Source organism: Gracilinanus agilis, chromosome 1 (assembly GCF_016433145.1).
Source record: "Gracilinanus agilis isolate LMUSP501 chromosome 1, AgileGrace, whole genome shotgun sequence".
NCBI classification, from domain to species: domain Eukaryota; kingdom Metazoa; phylum Chordata; class Mammalia; order Didelphimorphia; family Didelphidae; genus Gracilinanus; species Gracilinanus agilis.
In genome coordinates this window covers 191,376,630-191,396,772 of record NC_058130.1, presented here as the reverse complement: position 1 = coordinate 191,396,772, position 20,143 = coordinate 191,376,630, and the positions used below count along the sequence as shown (strand labels likewise).

The 20,143-nt window shown below is 39.4% G+C and overlaps 1 protein-coding gene across 1 annotated transcript in view; it reads right to left on the bottom strand.

The window, feature by feature from the left end:
- Window positions 1–3,268: 3,268 nt before the first annotated feature.
- Window positions 3,269–20,143, bottom strand: part of FAM189A2 (family with sequence similarity 189 member A2) — a 70,360-nt gene continuing 53,485 nt past the window's right edge. The window contains exons 7-11 of the mRNA XM_044659418.1: window positions 14,277–14,406; window positions 12,097–12,175; window positions 9,327–9,479; window positions 6,771–7,060; window positions 3,269–4,207 (exon numbers count right to left, since the gene is read on the bottom strand). Coding sequence (XP_044515353.1) covers window positions 4,004–4,207; window positions 6,771–7,060; window positions 9,327–9,479; window positions 12,097–12,175; window positions 14,277–14,406 — 856 coding nt within the window. The 3' untranslated portion in view covers window positions 3,269–4,003. The remainder of the gene's footprint in view (window positions 4,208–6,770; window positions 7,061–9,326; window positions 9,480–12,096; window positions 12,176–14,276; window positions 14,407–20,143) is intronic.

The window sequence follows — 20,143 nt, the reverse complement described above, 5'->3', positions numbered from 1 at the left end:
TCTGAGAGAAAACACCCTAATTTCCAGAAATAATGAAGAGCCTGACTTGCTTCACCCATGGCTTTTAAACTCAGAACTTCTTCCTATCATGTCTCCCCACCCTCTTACTCAATAAACTCCATTGGCTCCTCATTTCCTCCACAATTAAATAAATAATCCTTTGGCATTTGGGCCCTTAATACCCCTCCCAAATGAGCTCATCTTGGCTTCTCATACTTTAACCCCCTCCACACTCTGTGATGTAGCCATATTGGCTCACACACACAACATTCCATCTCTTGACTCTGTGTACAGTATTGGCACGGGCTGTTCCCCTGGAATGCTCTTCCTTCTCCTTTCTGACTTCTATAACTCCCAACTTCCTTCATGACTTGGCTCACAGGGGCAGCTAGGTAGACTTCTTAGCTGTGTGACCCTAATCAAGTCACTTAATCTCAATCATCTAGCCCTTGTCACTCTTCTGCATTAGAAGGGAAAATATGATAGAGTTTTGTTGTTTTGTTTTTTTTAAAAAAAAAGGCTCAGAAGAACACTATCCACATTCAGAGGAAGAACTCTAGGAGTAGAAACAGAAGAAAAACAACTGCTTGATCACATGGGTTGATAGGGATAGGATTGGGGATGTAGACTCTAAACGATCATCCTAATACAAATATCAATAATATGGAAATAGGTCTTGATCAGTGACACATGTAAAACCCAGTGGAATAGCGTGTTGGCTATGGGGGCGGGGGGAAGACCATGAATCTTGTAACCATGTAAAAACATTTTAATTAATTAATTAAATTAAATTTTCTATTAAAAAAAAGGCTCAGCTCAAATTCCAGCTTCTGAGGGAGGCTTTTCCCAATCTCTTCCTTACAAAGTATCAAATCTTCTGTGGGGTTTATGGGGGGTTCAGGGGAAACTAGCACTTCTGGTGTGAGGTCTTGCCGAGCCCTTTTCAGGGTAGCTCCTCCAGCTTTGGTATCCACCATTCACCCAACTCTCATCTGGGATTCCAAGAAGCTATAGCAGGCAGAGTGGCCGCATCCCAGTAAAACTACCTCCAACAGGCTAAACCAGATTGAGAGTAACCAACAAGCCTGAAACCCATCAGTGATTTAAGAGGATCAATAGCCCAAGCACATGAAGACTTCCTTAGGAAAAAGGAGTGGATGAAAAGAATCTGCTCTAACAGTCGTGGAGGCAGCTGAAGCAGCTCTGCGGAGCACTTAGAGCTTGGTCAGACTCGAAGGAGCCACAGTCATCCAGTGCATCCCTGGCCATCGCCAGTCATCCTGACTTTTGTCATGCTACTGGACGTCGATGACTCTGGAAGAGAGTGAGGCGGACAACTTTGCCACATATCTGCCTCACTTAAATCCAATTCACAAGCAAGTAAAAAAAAAATCCCATCATGATATTATTTTTCCTCTTCAAAAAGAAAAGCTATGGGGCAGTTAGGTGGCACAGTAGATAGAAAAACCAGTCCTGGAGAGGAGAGGTTCTGGGTTCAAATTCAGACTCAGACACTTCCTAGTTGTGTGACCCTAGGCAGTCACTTAACCCCAACCGCCTAGCCCTTACCCCCTCTTCTGCCTTCAAATTGTTGCTTAGTATCAATCTAAGACAGAAGATAAGAGTTTAAAAAAATCAACTGTGATATTATTGGTCATCTTCAAAAACGAAGGCTGAACAACAACATTTTTCCTGTGTACATTGTTGTCTCCCTCATTGGAATGTCAGTCCTTTGTGAGCAGAGATCTTTCTTTGTATCCTCAGCAGTTAGCATCGTTCCTAGCATATAAATAAATTCTTAAGTTTAATAAATTCTTGTTGATTGACTCTATTTGCTCCTGGAAAAGGGACATTTTTACACATATTTATAGGATTTTAAGGTTTTAGATTTAAAGCTAGAAGGAACCTCAGAGACCATCAAGTCCAATCTTCCTGTGAGTTAGCCAGTGCAATATAGTATTATCCCCATTTTACAGATGAGAAAACTGATATTCCCCATTTTACAGATGAGAAAACTGAAATAATTAGCCCAAAGTTATACAGGCCATAGGGCAGCTAGGTGGTACATCAGATAGAGTACTGAGCCTGGAATCAGGAAGACTCATATTCATGAGTTCAAATCTAGCTTCAGGCATTTACTAGCTGTGTGACCCTGGACACGTCACTTATTGCTATTTGTCTCAGTTTCCTCATCATAAAATGATCTAGAAAAGTAATGCAAAAAAGTCCAGCATCTTTGCCAAGATAACCACAGATGGAACATGCAGAGTCAGGCATGAATGAAATAACTGGATGACAACATGTAGCTCATAATAAGTGGTCAGGACTCAAACTTTGATCTTCTTACTCAAAGTCCAAGGCTCAGGGGATTATTTAAAAAACAAAGCCAGATAAGTTAAAAAACTATAAGTAAAACCTAACATTTTTTTTAAAAATCTAAATCTAGGCCATGGGAGAGAAGTTTCCCATTTAAAAAAATGAATCCTTGCCAATCCTTAGATGCCATCTACAAAGAGCCAAAGAAATAATATATTGTCATAAAACCCTGGGAATTAGGTGAAGCCATCTAGGTTTTAGTCCCATCTCTTCCATTAAGTAGTTCTGTGCTTTTGGCAAAGTTGCCATCTCCCTGTGCCCCAGTTTCTTCATCAGTAAAATGATAGGCTTGGGCTAAAGTGTTTTCCACTTGGGGATCCTTGAACTTTAAAAAAGAATTTGATAACCTTTAATATAGTTGGTTTCCTTTCTTATTATAAAGCATCATCCTTTGTAACAGATCTCATTTTGTGCATTTAAATATATTATTCTAAGAAGGGATCCCTAGGCTTCATCAGACTGCCCAAGGGGTCCAGATACAAAAAAGATTAAGGACCCTTTGATTAGATTATCTAGCCCTGGCCCCTTCTAGCTCTAACATTCCATCATACTTACATCATCCAATGATTTCACGGGCAGAGGGAACTCCTACAAATGTGGGTCAGTACCTTCCTCTACAATTTATGTTCTTAGAAAGGTATCTCAAGCAGGGAGAGATTAAGTGACTTGCCCAAGATCACTCGGCCTGAAAGGGTCATAGGCGGGATTTAAACCCAGATCTTCCTATGTCATTCCACAATATCCAGGAATCAAGCGATGGTCAACCCTAGGAAGACTTCAACTTTTCTATTTCTCCACCTTCTTAAGACTTTAGGAAACAGTTTTTGAATCCCCACCGAGCAATGGTCCAAAAGTGAAAAAAAGAACAGATCCAACACAGCCACACCAGAGGTAAAAAGTGAATGCTTTTATTCTCATTTCTGGGGTTACTGCCTCTAGTCTTGCAAGCTTGAATAAATGGAACCAACGATTGCTCCTCCAAAATACTCTGCTAAAAAAATTTGCGGGTTGTCGCAAATGCTTCCTGTTTTCCTTAAAGAAAGTGCTTTGAGAGTTGCCCTAAGCTTAGACTTTAACATTTCAATAACAGTAGGGCTATTTGATCATCCTGCTTATATGCCAGCTCACATTCTCCCTGAGCAGTAAGAGGCCACAGGCAGCTATAAATAGCCTCCAAACAGATTATGTCCTTCCACAGGACAGACAGAGGGGCGGCTGAGGCATCGCTGCCCCCACATCCCCTTCCACGCCAAGGTCTGGAACACTCAAATACCATATGGGATGCCCGGGGAAGGGGAGCGGAGCTGAGCTCACAAATTATAATGGTGCCTCCAAAGAGTCAATGGGTCTGGAATGATATACTTGTTGCCCCCTGAATGTCCTTGGTGGTGAAGCCAGTAGATGAGAAATAAACATTCCCCAAACCCCTTAGGCATAACACAGTACAGTAAAGACTACTTGAACAAAAGCCTTTCTCCCAGCTCAGCCTTAAACAATGAAACAGCGTACACAGAGACACAAGCCACCACACCACGCACGATGCAGGGCTTTCCAGTGATGGCTTTCTTTTGCAGCTCATTGGCTTCACAGAGGAGCTCTGGAACACAAGGGACCCACTCAAGCTAGTTCAGAGCACAGTTTCTCGTACAACTCCAATAAGGCTGTGTGGCCTTTCTGGGTCTGTTCTTGGGACCCTTCTCTCCACTCTCCGACTTTCTGCTGAGGCGAAAGTGCTCAGATCTCCACAGCTCTCCAGATGAAGGAGCCCAGGGTGTCTTCTATAGGGCAACGGCGGTGCCCTGGATGTACTTGGCTGAGCAGGAGTCATTATCTTTGGGAGGGAAGGAAACAAAGAAGAAAAAGAAAAAGATCAACTCGGGAAAGAGTTCTTATCCATTTAAAAGAAGCTCCTCATTCTGGGTTCAAAACTTGACTCTGCTACCTTCTACTATGTGACCTTGAGCAAGTTACTTCCTCCCTGGTCCTTAATTCTCTCATCAGTAAAATTAAGGGATTAGGGGGCAGCTGGGTAGCTCAGTGGATTGAGAGTCAGGCCCAGAGACAGGAAGTCCTAGGTTCAAATCCAGCCTCAGACACTTCCTAGCTGGGTGACCCTGGGCAAGTCACTTGACCCCCATTGCCCACCCTTACCACTCTTCCACCTAGGAGCCAATACACAGAAGTTAAGGGTTTAAAATAAATAAATAAATAAAATTAAGGGATTGGACTAGATGGGCCCTGAGGTCCTCTTCAGCTCTATTGCTATGATCCTATGACTCTCAATGGTCCACAGGTTCACCATTTGTAAAATGAGGGGGTTGAACTAGAGAGTCTTTGAGGTCCCTTCTGTTTCTAGAGCTATGATCCTACAAGTAGATTAAATAGTCTTATTGTTATATTTTTATCTTTTTTAATAGGGTGAAGGACAGAACATCTCTACAATCCCCAGGAACACTCTTCTTGGACAAGAAAGGAAGGGGGAAGGTAAGGCATGACAGTGGAGGGCTTAAGTTAGGTAGAGAGAGGGCAGAATTAGAGTATTAGATGGGGAAGGAAAAGAAGGTTCTAGGAGGTAACAAAAAGGGTCCAGAAAGAGAGGGCAAAACTATAGACCAGTGATTCCCAAAATGGGCGCCACCACCCCCTGGTGGGTGCTACAGTGATCCAGGGGAGCGGTGATGGCCACAGGTGCATTTATCTTTCCTATTAATTGCTATTAAAATTTTTTAAAAATTAATTTCCAGAGGGCTAAGTAATATTTTTTCTGGAAAGGAGGCGGTAGGCCAAAAAAGTTTGGGAACCACTGCTATAGACCATGAAATATGGCATAGGGCCTTGGTGGTGGTGACAACAAGTAGGTGCCATTAAAGTCATGTTTTTATGTCAAGTATATAAGCTTCTTGTGTCTACTCTCTATCCAACTAGATTTAAAGCAGCTATGGCTGGGTCCTCCCAGCTCTCTAACCTTGATATAAAATGCAATTGGTCATGAAAAACTCAGTACATCAAAAGCTTTACAAGTTCTCTTTCTTACAAATTCTGTGCCTTTCTCCCAGGTGGAGAATATCTTTCTTGGTTGAATGGGCCCAGTTTGGGAAGGCTGCCCTACACTTTCAAATCTTTTCCATAATTTGGAATAATCCACTTAAAAATCCTGCTGCCAGCTAACTAGTCAATAAATATTTAGGTACCTCTATGTTCCAAGTTGTGCTAAATACTAGGAATACAAAGATGGTCCTTGCTTTCAAGGAGCTCATGACATAATGGGTGGGACAACATACAAATAACTACACAAACAAGCTATAGACAAGATAAGTTGGAAATGATTAACAGAAGTACTAAAATTATAAGTGATCAGGAAAGACTTCCTATAGAAGGTAGGATTTTAGCTAGAACTTTTGAAGGATTACAATACATTTTATCTCTTGTATGCATTAAAATACATTAATTTCCCCTTTAAAAAGTAAAAAAACCCTCTTTATTATCACAAATTCTACCTATTTACCTTACAGACAATTTCAGGGGAAGATGGACTGCTTCCCAGATTTCTGTCAATTCAAATAAAGTCCATTTGTATCATTTTCAAAGAATTGAGAAAACATGTCATTCAAGGAAAGCATTAAATTCAGGAATCACCAAGGCATGCTTTTATTGCCTATGTTTCCAAATTGTGCACTGGATCTTAATATCTGCCTTGTCAATATGCCCTCCAGATTCCCAGGCATTGCCATCTGCCTTGCCAGGGCATAGACCCCTGGGCCTTTCCATTTGCTCTATAGCTGAATCCTTAAGGACCATTGGGTCTTTCTATCCCCCTTGCAATTGAACCCTCTTCTATGTGTTATCTCCCCTAATAGAGATTGTCATGCTGTTCTATTTGTATCTCTAGTGCTTGGAATAAGGTAGTCACTCAAGACATGTTTTTTTCATTTATCTTCTTTTAATTTCACTCAAAACCTGCTCCTATCATACACTTGTATTTAGCAGATTTGCTTTCCCAGCAGAAGTACTTGATTATGCTATTTTTAAGCCAGGGACACAAGGTCAAATAAGAAAAGAACCTCCTAAAAAGGGAAGTACAAAGCCCCATAGAAGAAAATGACTCCCTAAAAATCAGAATTGGACAAATGGAAGTGAATGACTCCATAAGACATCAGGAAACAATAAAACAAATTCAAAAGAATGAAAAAAGTAGAAGAAAATCTAAAATATCCCACTGGACAGTGTATCAAGGGCAATCCTTCTGGAAAGAAAGTTGTCTTTCATCTTCCCCTTTGTTCCCTTGAGAGTGTAGTCCCAAATTGAGTGGTTTTTTTTTTAATAGTTAACAATCAAGTTCACCCAGTAAAGAAACAATGAGGATTATTCACCCTGAATATGCACAATAAAACTACCTGTTCAAGGAAACTGGCACTTGTGATGGCTTCCTCCATGTGTTCTTCATCAGACTTAAGGACAGACTTGATATTCTCTACCAGTTCATGTATGTCTGGGGTCATACTACAGGATGACTGCTCCAGGAACTTGGCCACCAGAAGCTTAGTGTCAATGTATGATTTATAATCTACCAAAGAGCGAGGTCTAGCCCGGGCAGCTCTTACTCGAAGACCCTTTCTCAAGGTCACTGGAGCCAGCGCAGGTCTTACTTCAGTCTGAGTTGCAGCTTCACAGCTGAGCACAGGTCCTATGTATGAGTAAAGAGAAAAACTCCTCAGCACACTTCTGCCAATGTCATTCAACCATGTGACTATCTGAAACCCCAGCCCAGGTCTCTAACTCAGCATGGAAAATCACCTGGCAAAATACTGACATCCATGCAAATCTTGTCTTTCACAGAAGGAGGAAAAGAAATCTACAGTACAAGGTTTGTTTCTGGGATGTTTTTCCATCCAAGGACATCTCTGCAGGTTTTAGTGTGTTACAGAAGACAATTCCCAACTTATGTCAAATGACAAAGAGCAACCAGGAGACAAAAGACAACGCATGCTCATATGTAATATTTTCAAGTGATACTTGCAAATGGATGGCAAATGGATGAGTCACAGAGAGAAAGCATTTCTGTTTTGGTGGAAAGAGATGACCCAACAGGGAATGGATGAAAATGTTGCTTAACAAGTGTGGGGAGTCTCGGTCAGAGAAACAAGGATTGTGAGAAGTTGCTAATAATGCTCTTTGTCTATAAAGCTTTATCCCAAAATTCTCAGAGTTTCCCTTTCCTATTCCATTTCACCTGTGCTCACATCACAGCTAGGAGGTAAGTAGAAGGCAAATCACTATTTCCATTTTACAGACTAAAAAATTTAAATCCAGAGAAAGAAAATAAGTAACTCATTGAGAGTCACCTTGGAAAGTCTGTTGACTTTCTAATGAGAACCAGATTCCTAACTTGCCAGGTTGGATTTACATCTCCAAGTTTGTGAAGTTATTTTAAAGATAGGTAGAGCAACACCCCTAATGGGCCCAATAAACTGGGAGGTACATTGGGAAGAAGACGAAGATACAACCATTCTCTAATTGTAGGCAATAGTAACTAGCAACCTTTAGCCTGTTCTGGATTGAGGAAACCAGAGAGGCAGGAAAGAAAACACTCAACGACAACAATGACAACAAAAACAGAAATCGGGGGCATTGAGATTATTGTGAAGGATGCAGAGATCTCTTGGACCCTTTTTCAGGCAAAGAGAGCTCTAAAACAGGAAAAGAAGTTGGCCCTTTTCCCACCCTGTCCTCCCAATTGACACCATTCAATCTCCCAGCCAGAGTCACAGTCTTCATGCAACACTTTCTAGAAATACTTTGCTAGGAACATTTTAATACAAGGGCCAGGGCCAGAGTCTATGCTCATTCACTTGAAAACGTCCTGGCCACCTTCTACATTGGAAGGTCCAAACAAATGAACATATGCTGTCCACCCTCCTGCCTGCTGACTTTCAGTACTGCAGGAATGAGTAAGGGTCCATCTTCTAAGACTATGCTGTAGAGAGAACTAAGTTCCAGCTGAAACCGGCAGGCGGCCAGCTCGAGTCCTCAACTTGCTAGAGTAAAGGTGGAGGAGACCCACGGTGAAGACAGGTCTTGGGATTCTTAGAGCCCAGGCTGCTGGGGCTTGTTGGGGTTGCAGAGGTGATACAGTCAATCACGGGGAGGTGGGGGAACCCCACTCTGTGGCAGCTGTAGAAACAAGAGGAGTTTTCTCTTAGCTACATGGTCAATCTATGGCTGTGGCAAACAACAGATGGAGCAGAGCTTACAAGAGACTGAAAGAATAATTTGGCCATCGGAAAAGTTGGGAAGTTTATGAAGAGCTAGGAAGTTTTCTTGGAGAAGAGTTTTATCTGAGTATATTATATATGTCACTTTCTGGAGTCATGTTGAAAGATAAATCTATATTCAGTCAAATGATACCTACAGACAGGCAGACACGAGCAGGGTTGTGTGTGTCTATCCATTTAAAGTAAAACCCATTCGATGGCATTCATTTTAAATGGTCCAATCTGCTTACAGAGTTTAAGTCCGACAAAATAAAAATGAATATATTAGAAGAAAAATAACCAACAAAAGCAGACACACCCTCATAACTTCTTCCTCCAAAGAAAACATTCTTCCCAACAGTATTAAGAACATCCAGAAATCAAGTACCAGATCTACCTACTTCTCCCGCATATTACCTATTGGCATATTGAATACCACCAAGAGCTTGATCAGTACTTTTGACAAAGATGAAAATAAAATGAACTTGAAAAAGATTTGTGCATCTAAATACGAGCTGGTGCATTTCCTGTACGTGGGATGACTCCCCATGTTTTTTCCTCCAGGGCATAACTCAGCTTCCATGAGGTTACCACCTAAAATTAGGGACCAGCGTCTGGCCTATATCACTTGTGATCAGATAGAATCTTTAAGAAAATCATGAAAAATGTCACAGTTAGAAGCCAACAAAATGACATCACCTCTGGCTGTCAAGTGATGGAGCACAGGGTCACTTTTCGATCTTGCTCTCAAGGGTTGCAAGGTTCTCCTGTTCGATGGAAGATGTGCCAGGTTTGAATCAGGAGTTGACAGCGATGGGCTCTCTTCCCCAGGAGTGTTAGGAATGTCTCCACCTGATTTGTTGAAAAAGAAATGCCGATTAATTTTCATCAATCAATTCACTTCACGATTCAGGCCAGCAGTACCTTCTAAATCTTCTTGCCAGCCAAGGAGTGATGTTAATCATTCCCCTGATCAATCAAACATTTATTAAGAGCCCCCTATGTACCAGAGACTTTGCTAGACTTGGGGTTAGTGATATGAAGCCATTCCTGTCTTCCAAGTAACTTTCATTCTGCAGAAGGAAATAACATATACATATATGAGTATAAACAAAATAAATACAAAGTAATAGGGTGGAGCAGAGAGTAATGAGGGGAAGCCCTGGTAGCTAGAGAAATCAGAAAAGGCTGCATATAAGGTATTAAAATTTAATAATAATATGTACCCCTTTTATAATATGTACTCCTTAATAATAACATGTACCAAACAGATTTTTTATTATTTTTTTATTTTTTAAAAATCCTTACCTTCTGTTTTAGAATCCATACTGTGTATTGAAAAGAGCAGTAAGGGCTAGGTAATGGGGGTTAAGTGACTTGCCCAAGGTCACACAGCTAGGAAGTGTCTGAGGTCACTTTTGAACCTAGGACCTCCCATCTCTAGGTCTGACTCAATCCATTGAGCTACCCAGCTGCCCGCTTGATTTTTTTTATTTTAAAGTTCAAATGGTTTGATTTTAGGTTGAACTGGTTTCTTTCACCAGGCTAAGGCTATATATGTTTGAGAAAGTTCGCCAACAGCCAAATGGCTTTAAGTGCCAAAGAAAAAATTTTTATCTTAGAGGTAATAGGGAGCCATAAGAGTTTGAGTTTATTGAACAGGGAGTGACACAGTCAGACCCACGATTTAGAAATATCATTTTGGGAATACTCCACAAGCTTTCATTAAATAACAGAACTCTAGGAGGAACTCACAAATTGAAAACAAAGAAAAACCAGCTTTCTTGATGTGTCATTAAAAAAAAAACCAAACAGTGCTTAAAATTTCCCCAAGTGCAAGATCTTGACAAAGATGAAGACTGTCAGACAATTCCTGATATTTCGGCTGGAGGAATACAGCAAACTAACACTTGAAATAACCTTCCTCTCCACAGGCCATAAGCCAAAATGCACATCAAGAAGAAGGAAGTCTTTATATCTGCATAGCCCAGGACGTTAATGACAAGCTGTGAAAAAGTCCCAACCGGCCTAGTTAAAAAACAAGTGGCAGCTAAATGATCCATTAAGATTACCCTGGGTTCATTTGACTTTTGCTGGAAAAAAAAAATAAATAAAATTGAAGAAGTTGTAGTCCTTCACTATAGTTTGATGAAAGAAAACAACAACAGCATTAGGAAACACAAATACATTGAGGAAACTTGACCTTTCTCCATTTTTCTACTCAAGATCGAAAATGAACAAAAGAAAAGAAACCAGTTCCAAATGGCATTACTGAAAAATTACCATCATCTGAAATAGCTGTAGCCTGATCCATTATTCATTACCATTTGCAATTTAGTCCTGGTGGACAATTTTCTGGGCCATTTAAAACCTCCCCAAAGAGGGTGAGCTGTAATAATGCACCCTTAACTTACAAGGATAAATGTAAACCAAGCCCCGTATTCTCTGTACTACTGAAAAACCGAATTCACTTTATATTAAGGCAACATGACCCTGGTCCCAGTTTATAAATTATACAGGGAGACCTCATAGCCATCCACTCTGTAATAATGGATAGGCTTCTAAAAAGATCCATTTTACCTTTAGGAAGAGAAAAAAGTACAATAATGTAGAGAAGAAGGCTTAGGAATGCCAAATTAAACCACAAAAGGGCATTTCTTTGGTTTTGGAAAAGTTGGCATATACTTTTTTTATTTTTATTTTTTTGTTGTTTTGTTTTTAAACCTTTACCTTCTGTCTTAAAATCAATACTAAGTACTGGTTCTAAGACAGAAGAACAGTAAGGGCTAGGCAATGGGGGTTAAGTGACTTGCCCAGGGTCACCCAGCTAGGAAGTATTTGAGGCCAGATTTGAACCCAGGACTGCCTGTCTCCAAGCCTGGCACTGAGCCTTGGTTGCCCCAAGTTAGCATATTCTTAAAAGGTACTGAGTACAAGGGCAGCTAGGTAGCAAAGTAGATAGAGCACCAGGGTTGGAGCCAGAAGGACCCGGGTTCATATTTGCCCTCAGACATCTCCCAGCTGTGTGACCCTGGGCAAGTCACTTAAGCACAATTGCCTAGGGCTTGCCATTCTGCCCAAGAGTTGTTACTAAGACAGAAAGTATGGGTTAAAAAAAAAACCAACTGAAAAAAATTGTGTAATCCAATGTGATTTCATAGCAATGGGTTCTTCGTTTGACAATAACATTTGACAATGTTAGCAGATACAACAATGGCTCTAGTTTGAATAATCAGCTTGAAGAATAGAGACTGACATGTTAGTGAAACAATAAAAGAAATGTATGCTACAGATCTATATGGATGGCCACAATGAGATATTTCAATCATCTGAAATGATCGGCAATTTTCACTGGTTTGGCAAACAATTCGGGCAGAAGACGATTAAATTATTAAATATTTACTGAAGTATTTTTATTTATAATTAAAATATTACATTATTAATACTTATTAAGTAATATCTTCATTACCTTGAGACCCCTGGGCACTGACTGGGTCCAACGGGCCTGCCCCGGCTTCGGATGCCTCTGGAATTTGGAAGGAAGTCCCCTATCACACAAAACAGTAGCATTTGGTTTTGTTCACAACCTAGTCTCTCTTTCAACCTCTCTTTTAAAGAAGAAAACTCTACAGAATGGCCTTTTTGGTAAAGTACATTATACTCAATTGTTCTGGGTAAAGCTTATCCTTTTTACTATGGAAAACCAAAATTGTATTCGTCTGTCCAAAAAATATTCCTAGTGGTTTTATCCTTAATAGTGAAATCTGGAAACAGCCTACAGGGCCAATGATTGGGGAAAGTCTGAATAACTTGTGTGACCAATGAATTGAAAATGCATTGAAATTATGCCATTGAAAGGACAGATATGAAAACATGAAGGAATAAGTGAGAACATATGAAGTGGTTCGGGGCAAAGAAAGCAGAATCAGAGAATATATTCTGACTGGCATATATTTGTTTGGAAAAAGGTAGAGCAGGCAGATGGCACAGGGAATAGAGAACCCGGACTGGAGTCAGGAAAACTCTTCTTCCTGAATTCAAATCTGTCCTCAGACACTTACTGCGTCACCCAGTTTGCCTCAGTTTCCTCATCTATAAAATGAGCTGGAGAAGGAAATGGCAAACCACTCCAGTATTTTTGCCAAGAAAACCTCAAATGAGGTCACGAAGAATTGGACACAACTGAAACTCTGAATGAGTGATAAAAGGGGACTACAGGTGTGGGACATTTTACATACTGTCAGAGTTGGTTGATCTTACTGAACATTCCTTCCCTTTCTTCTTCGTTACAAAGATGGCTTGAGAAAGGGTAGAGAGGAAGAACGATATAATCAAGAAGGATGGGAATATGAAAATAAAAGATACCAACTTTTTTTAAAAGCTAAAATGGGACTACATGACAGTAAATATTTTTTAAAAGACCTAGTAAAATGCAAAAGAAAGACACAGGATTTATCACTTATCACTTGTATATATATGGGTATGTGATTTGGGGTTTTGGCTTTAAAAGATTGATGTATAGCAAAAAATGAATAATATGGAAATAGGTACCAAGTGATAATGTTTGTACAACCCAGTGGAATTGCTTGTTGGCTCTGGGAGGGGGGAGGTAAAAGGGGAGGGAAAGAAAATAAATCATGTAAACATGGAAAAATATTTTTAAAATAATTTTTTTAAAGACTAGGGGGCAGCTGGGTGGCTCAGTAGATTGACAGTCAGACCCAGAGAGGGAAAAGTCCTGGGTTTAAATCTGACCCCAGACACTTCCCAGCTGGGTGACCCTGGGCAAGTCACTTAACCCCTATTGCCTAGCCCTTACCTCTCTTCTGCCTTAGAACCAATACTAAGTATTGGTTCTAAGACAGAAAGTAAGGATTTAAAAAAAAAGACCTAGTAACATTGGCTCAAGTGTCTTCTGACACTATGGAGTAGAGAATAAGGGGATCACATCCATGGGAAAAGTTTTTTTCAGATTAGAAGAAGATGTGGGACAGCTAGGTAATTCAGTGGATCGAGAGCCAGGTCTAGAGATGGGAGGTCCTGAGTTCAAATCTGGCCTCAGATACTTCCTGCCTGTGTGACCCTGGACAAGACACTTAACCCCCATTGTCTAGTCCTTATCACTCTTCTGTTTTGGAACTAATACACAGTATTGATTCCAAGACAGAAAGTAAAGGTTTAAAAAAAAAATAGAACAGGACATTAAACAAATTGCTATTACTATGGCTTATATTTTCTTCTTTTTATAAAAGATATAGTTTCTAGTTTAATATCTAACATCATCTATATCTAATTTTGCTTAATTTTAGTGAAATTGTAATACAAATTATTCTTAATAGCATCTCGATTGTCCTTAACAAGAAAAACTATGTATACCTGTCAGATCTATGGAAAAGGAAAGAATTTAAGACCACGCAAGAGATAGAGAATATTGCAAAATGTAAAATAAATGACTTGGATTATATAAAATTAAAAATATTTTGTACAAACAAAACCAATGCAACCAAAATTAGAAGGAAAGCAACAAACTGGGAGAACATTTTTTATAACAAAACTCTCTGACAAAGGTTTAATTTCCTAAATATATAAGGAACTAAGTCAAATTTATAAATTAAAAAAACAAAACAAGAAAAACTATGATTATGTTACCTGCTCCTGATTGATTTGGCTCATTACAGCTTCATAAGGGGGAGGTGGGTCCAGAGGACAGAAGACTTCGACACCTTTAATCCGAGCTCCATAGATGTGCGGAAGTGGGATAACATCAGAGCCTACCATCCTAGGAAAAACACCTTGGCATTAGTCCACATGTTCTACTCAATTCACAGGCATTTGATTGTTTGGTTAATGATTGACTATTTGATTGAGAGGCAGAATAATCTACAGGATAGTGCTCAGGATCTTCTGTCATGTAACAGATTCATGACCTAGAGCACAACATCACTATGAACTTGTTTCCTCTGTAAAATGGGAATTGGAACATTTGTGGCTTTAGCTCCCAGGGTTGTGGTGAAGAAAGGAAATTGCAAAGTAGGACAAAGATTAGTTTGGGGTAAATGGCATAGATTTGTGATTTAATCCACATGGACATTCCCACCACCAATGCAGACCATCAATTTGCCTAATTTAGAGTCTTATATGGGGGCTCTGGGAAGTTGGGTCATTGTCCGCAGTTCCAGAGCGAGGGGGAGTCATATTGACTTCAAGGTCAGCTACCCACGGAGGGTGATTATCACACTCCCATGCCTCTCAAGTTTTACTATTACTGTTAATAAAGTGAATCCTGGACAAGGATAGAGGAAAGATCAATGAACTCCTTCAACACTGTGGTTTTTCTATGCAGAAAATTTGGATTATATAGATAATTGGTCAAAGGATATACAAACAAATAGTTCTCAAAAAGGGAAATGCAAACCATTAACAATCCTATGAAATGGCTTTCCAAATAACCTGTAGTATAACTATAAATCAAAACATTCATGCCTGGTATTAGAAAAGAAAACAAGACAGGATGTTGAAAGAAAAGCTCATTAGTATATTATGTGGAAATGGAGAATGGCCATTGTTTCTGGAACTCGATTGGCAATTATGCTAACAAAGTGACTGGAATGTCTATACTTACTGACTCAGATACTCCATAGTTAGATATATACCTCATGGAAACCAAAGACACACAAAACACACAAAGTTCCCATTGACAACAAAATATCCAAAGCAACCCCTTTTTGTGATAGCAAAGAACTAGCAATAAAGTAAGTATCCACCAATTTGGTAATGGTTAAACAAAATGTAGCACATGAATGCCATGGAATACTAGTGAGTTATAAGAAATAATGAGCATGAAGAATTTAAAGAGATATGAGAAAACTTAGATAAACTGAGGCAGAGTGAAGTAAGTGGAAGCAGAAAAACACTATATACAATGACACAATACCATGTTCATGTAAGTGAAGAGAACAATAAAATAAAATTGAATGATATAAAATTATAATGACCAAGTTTTAAGAAAAGAGTTGAGCAGATACAGCTCCCTCTCTTTTTTTGTAAAGGGGGTCATAGGAAGAATATTACACTAGGCTAGTTTTGCTGAACTGTTATTTTTTAGGTTTTTTTTATCTTTGTTATAAGGAATGCTTTGCTGGATAGGGAAGAACAAGGGATATACCTAGAAATGAGGGTAGGAATGACCCGCTGGAGAAAGGACAGTGAGGGTTATATGCGGAGATGGGTGTAATATAAAAAGAAATGGCAATATCTAATTAAAAAAAAAGAAAATTAGAGGTAACCCAAATGGTCATATCCTATACATTATAGATGATGAGACAAAGAGTCCAATAAAAACAAACGTTCTTAAGTGACAATTCCTTTCCAAAGCAGTTTACAAAGAGGAGACAGACCAGGACTGGGAGGAGTTCAGGGATGTCACTGCACAGGGTGATTAATATATATAGAGAGAAATCACTATGTGCTTTTTCCCCCAAGGGTCCAACAAATTTATATCATATGATAGGTTAATGCCGGGGGAAATGAGGACTTCAGTTTTTCTCTCTCATGTGCTTGTCATGAGAAATTCAATAAAGTTGATTGATGGCGCAACTTCAACTTTTCACCAGAAATTCCCTCCAGTCAAATTATAGCTTTCGGTAAACAACAATTTCCCAAAATTCTAACTTTAGGCTGAAGAGAAAGTCAGAGGAATTATGGTAATAGAACTAGAATCTGAGAACCCTGACTCTGTCACTTACTCTTTACATGTGTGACCTTGGACAAGTCACTTAATGTATCTCGACCTCAGTTTCCTCATCTATAAAAAGGGGGTAATAATAGTACAAACTCAAAAAGCTGCCTGGCTAAAAAAGGATAATGAAGATAAAGCATTTTGTAAATGTCAAAACACTAGCTGCAGAACTGCTTATCTGGGGCTATTCTTGTTGTTAATGATTCTCTGGCCCTTTCTTGGAGGGACTGTCTCCTTGTGAGAGTCAGTGGGTGCTCCACAGAGATCCATTGATAGATAGACGTTTAGATGACACTTAGGAAATCCCCTCTGAAAAGCTCAGAATTGAATGCAAGTGCCTACAGATGAAGGAATCAAGCTGGAAGAAGGGACAGCCAGATGATCAAGCGTTCTTTTTTGGTGGGACACAAGAGGGATATCTACACAAATAATAAAAATACAGGGCATTCCAAAAGTCTTAGTGACCCTGGGCAAGTCATTAACACTGTTTGGTTCAGTTTCCTCATCTGTCAAATGAGACGGAGAAGGAGATGGAAAACCATTCTAGTATCTTTACTAAGAAAACCCCAAATGGAATCCCAAAGAGTCAGACATGCCTGAAAAATAACTGTGAAATAAGAGTGTCTTACCAATATTTTCTGCTTTATCTTCATAACGTCCCTGAGAAGGAGATGCTATGATTAACCAACCCATTTTACGGGTGAAGAAACAGAAGCAGGCTGAATTTAAGTGATTTGCTCACGGTTCCATAGCAAGTAAGTATCTGAGGCTGCATTTGAAATCAAGTCTTCTTGACTCCGGCTCAAGCATTCTATTTACTGGGCCATCTAGCTTACAGAGAGTCTTTTAAAGAGAGTCCTAAACCTCATTATCACAGAATTTTTTTATTTTTTTAAAAGAATTTCAGGAAAAACTCCATTACTCTCACAGAGGGCACTAAAAGTCAACTCATAAGCACAGCTGATCCTTCTTTTGAAGAGTTGCTTTTCATTTACTTGTACTTCAGGAAAGGAAAGATCAAAGAATGGCAGAGTGTCTCTTTCTCCAACCTTTTGAAAGCGTAAGTAATCCTAGATCCTTTAAAACAAGCACAAAGGATGCCAATAGGAGATACCGTGGAGGAGACAGAGAGTCAGGTCTAGAGAGTCTAGGTTCAAATCTGGTCTCAGATACTTCCTAGCTCTGGGACCCCGGGCAAGTCACTTAACCCAATTTGCCTAGCCCTTGCCTTTCTGTCTCAGAGTTAAGACAGAAAGTAAGGATTTTAAAACAACAAATAAAAACAACCATAGTGGAGATGGTTTAACTGCTAGCTAGTTAAATCTGGCTTTTTACTACACAATAATCACCTTTAGAAAACTGTTGATTAAGAGGTGTGTATAAGATTAAATAGGGAAATATTTGTTAAAAGATGTGAAAACACTCTTTTTTAAAGATCTGGTCAACTGCCAACTAGTCATGCTATTGAATAATGGTTTTCCTTTATACAATGCTTCAGGGTTTGCAAAGTGCTTTCTTCTTAATACCCTGTGAAGTAGGAAATGCAACTAGTATCATTCCCATTTTATAGATGAAGAAAACAAAGCTCAAAAAAACTTAATGAATTGCCAGTAGCCATACAGCGAACAATTGCTGGAGCTAGGATGAAACCCAGCACCTTTTCCACAACAATATAACACTACATAGTTTCCCAGGTGCTTTTCTTATTTTAATGTCTAAGAGAAGTAGCACAAATACTGTCATTCCCATTTTACAGATGAAGAAATTGAGTCTCAGAAAGGTTAAGTGATTTGTCTATATTCATTCAACTCCTAGTTTTTTTTTCTGCAAATTGAGAAGTATCTCTCAGTGAACAGAGAAAATAGGTAATAAGAAACAGATAATTTTACCACACTTAAATCTGGTTTTGATGTACAGAGAAATATACACTAAACCTTCTCTTGCTACCTAGACTCCTGATAAAGTCTCTGTCTTGGTTTGTCGCTATCTACTGTTAGCTGCACAGGACCCATGTGGATTCTTGCCCATGATTCATAACATTTATTTATGGACGCTCGAGAGTGGACTGGTTTAATTGCTTTTGTTTACACAGATCACATGATTCCTCAGGAAGAAGTCCTTCCCCATGAGAAGCAAGCACATGAAAAGATCTCCTTAGCAAATCATCTTTTCCCTGGCCCTAGGAAATGGGAAGTGCCTTTGTGAAAGATTTAATATAATAGTTTGTAAATATATTAATATTAATCTCTGTCAAGTGATCCAACTGAATGTAAATTCCCTGAGATCAGGGACCATTTCACCTTCCTGTTCATATATACCCTAGTGTCAGCACAATGCCACCACACATATTATATAATAAGAACTTAATGAATTTATGTTGCCTTTAAGTGTGGTGTTTGTTTAATAAATTACAATTTTATGTGTAATAGAGCTGGAAACAATCAACATAGACAACAGTTTTCAGGAGGATTTATGGGATTTAGCATAATAATCCAGAGCTGAAAGGAACCTCAGAGAACATCTAGCCCAATGCCCTCATCTTACAGCTGAAGAAACAAAGATGCGGAGAGGTAGGTGGAAAATACTTTAGCATTAACAAGGATGATTCCTATGATGCCATCTTTAGCCAGTTTAGAAATATCTTTGGTAGGGAATGTAAGAGTTGAAGAAAAAATTCAGTTTTAATATAAGAATGCTTTGTAGGTTCAAAGTGCTATGTGTCCCCAAAGTCTTAATGAAGTTGGAAGCTTTAATCATTTCAAGATACACTAAGCCTTTTTTTTAATTCTTAATTTCCACCTTAGAATCAATACTAAGTATTGGTTCATAGGTAGAAGAGTAGTAAGGGCTGGGCAGTTGGGGTTAAGTAACTTGCTCAGGGTCACACAGCTAAGAAGTATCTGAGGTTGGATTTGAACTCAAGACCTCCCATCCTTCTGCCTGACTCTCTATCCTCTGAATCACCTAGCTACCTGCTACATCACAACTTTGGAGATAGCCTGTATATACAGGCATCTTGTCCATTTCCCACCCTGGCCGCCATTTTTAATCTTAATTGCATATGATATATTTTGTTTTCATATCACCTGCATTCCCAAATAGATTCCTTCCCTATTCTCCTATCAACTAGACATTCCCCATAATAAAGAGGGGGTGGGGAAATCACACGAGCAAAAACAAGCAAAATTTCAACCCTATTTGACATTTAATGCAATATTTCACTCCCATAATCCTCTGTCTCTGTCAAGGAGGGAGGACAGTGCATTTTCTCAATGCTTCTGGGAGTATCTTGATCTTGGCATGTGTTTTCTACCTGGCAATGATTCCTTCCCCACAACTGTGGCTTATTTTCAAATGCCCTTGCAATGTTCTGAATGATAGGAACACTTGAGGATAAGCTTGGTTTTACTTTTCTCTAGCTCACATCTGATCAAGTGTGGTCTTGGGTTTCAGGAGGAGAGCCCAAGAACCCAACCTGATCTTCCAAAAGGGAACAAACAGTCTGACAAGAGCTCTATTCAAGAGGCAGGAGAGGAAAAGGAGGAAAAGGAGGAGGAGAAAGGGTCAGGTCAAGTCTAAATGACACACACTGCTGGACATGAATCTTAATCTGAAATGAGTCACTTTCCCCTCTCTGCTATGGAGGGAAATTAAATCTGCCTGTTGCTTTTTCTGTCTGTGCTCAATGCCCCATTAAAAAAAATACCACCCCCAACTGATGTCACTTTACACAGGACCACCAAAGCAGGGCTTCCTGAACACAGCTGCTAATCATGGA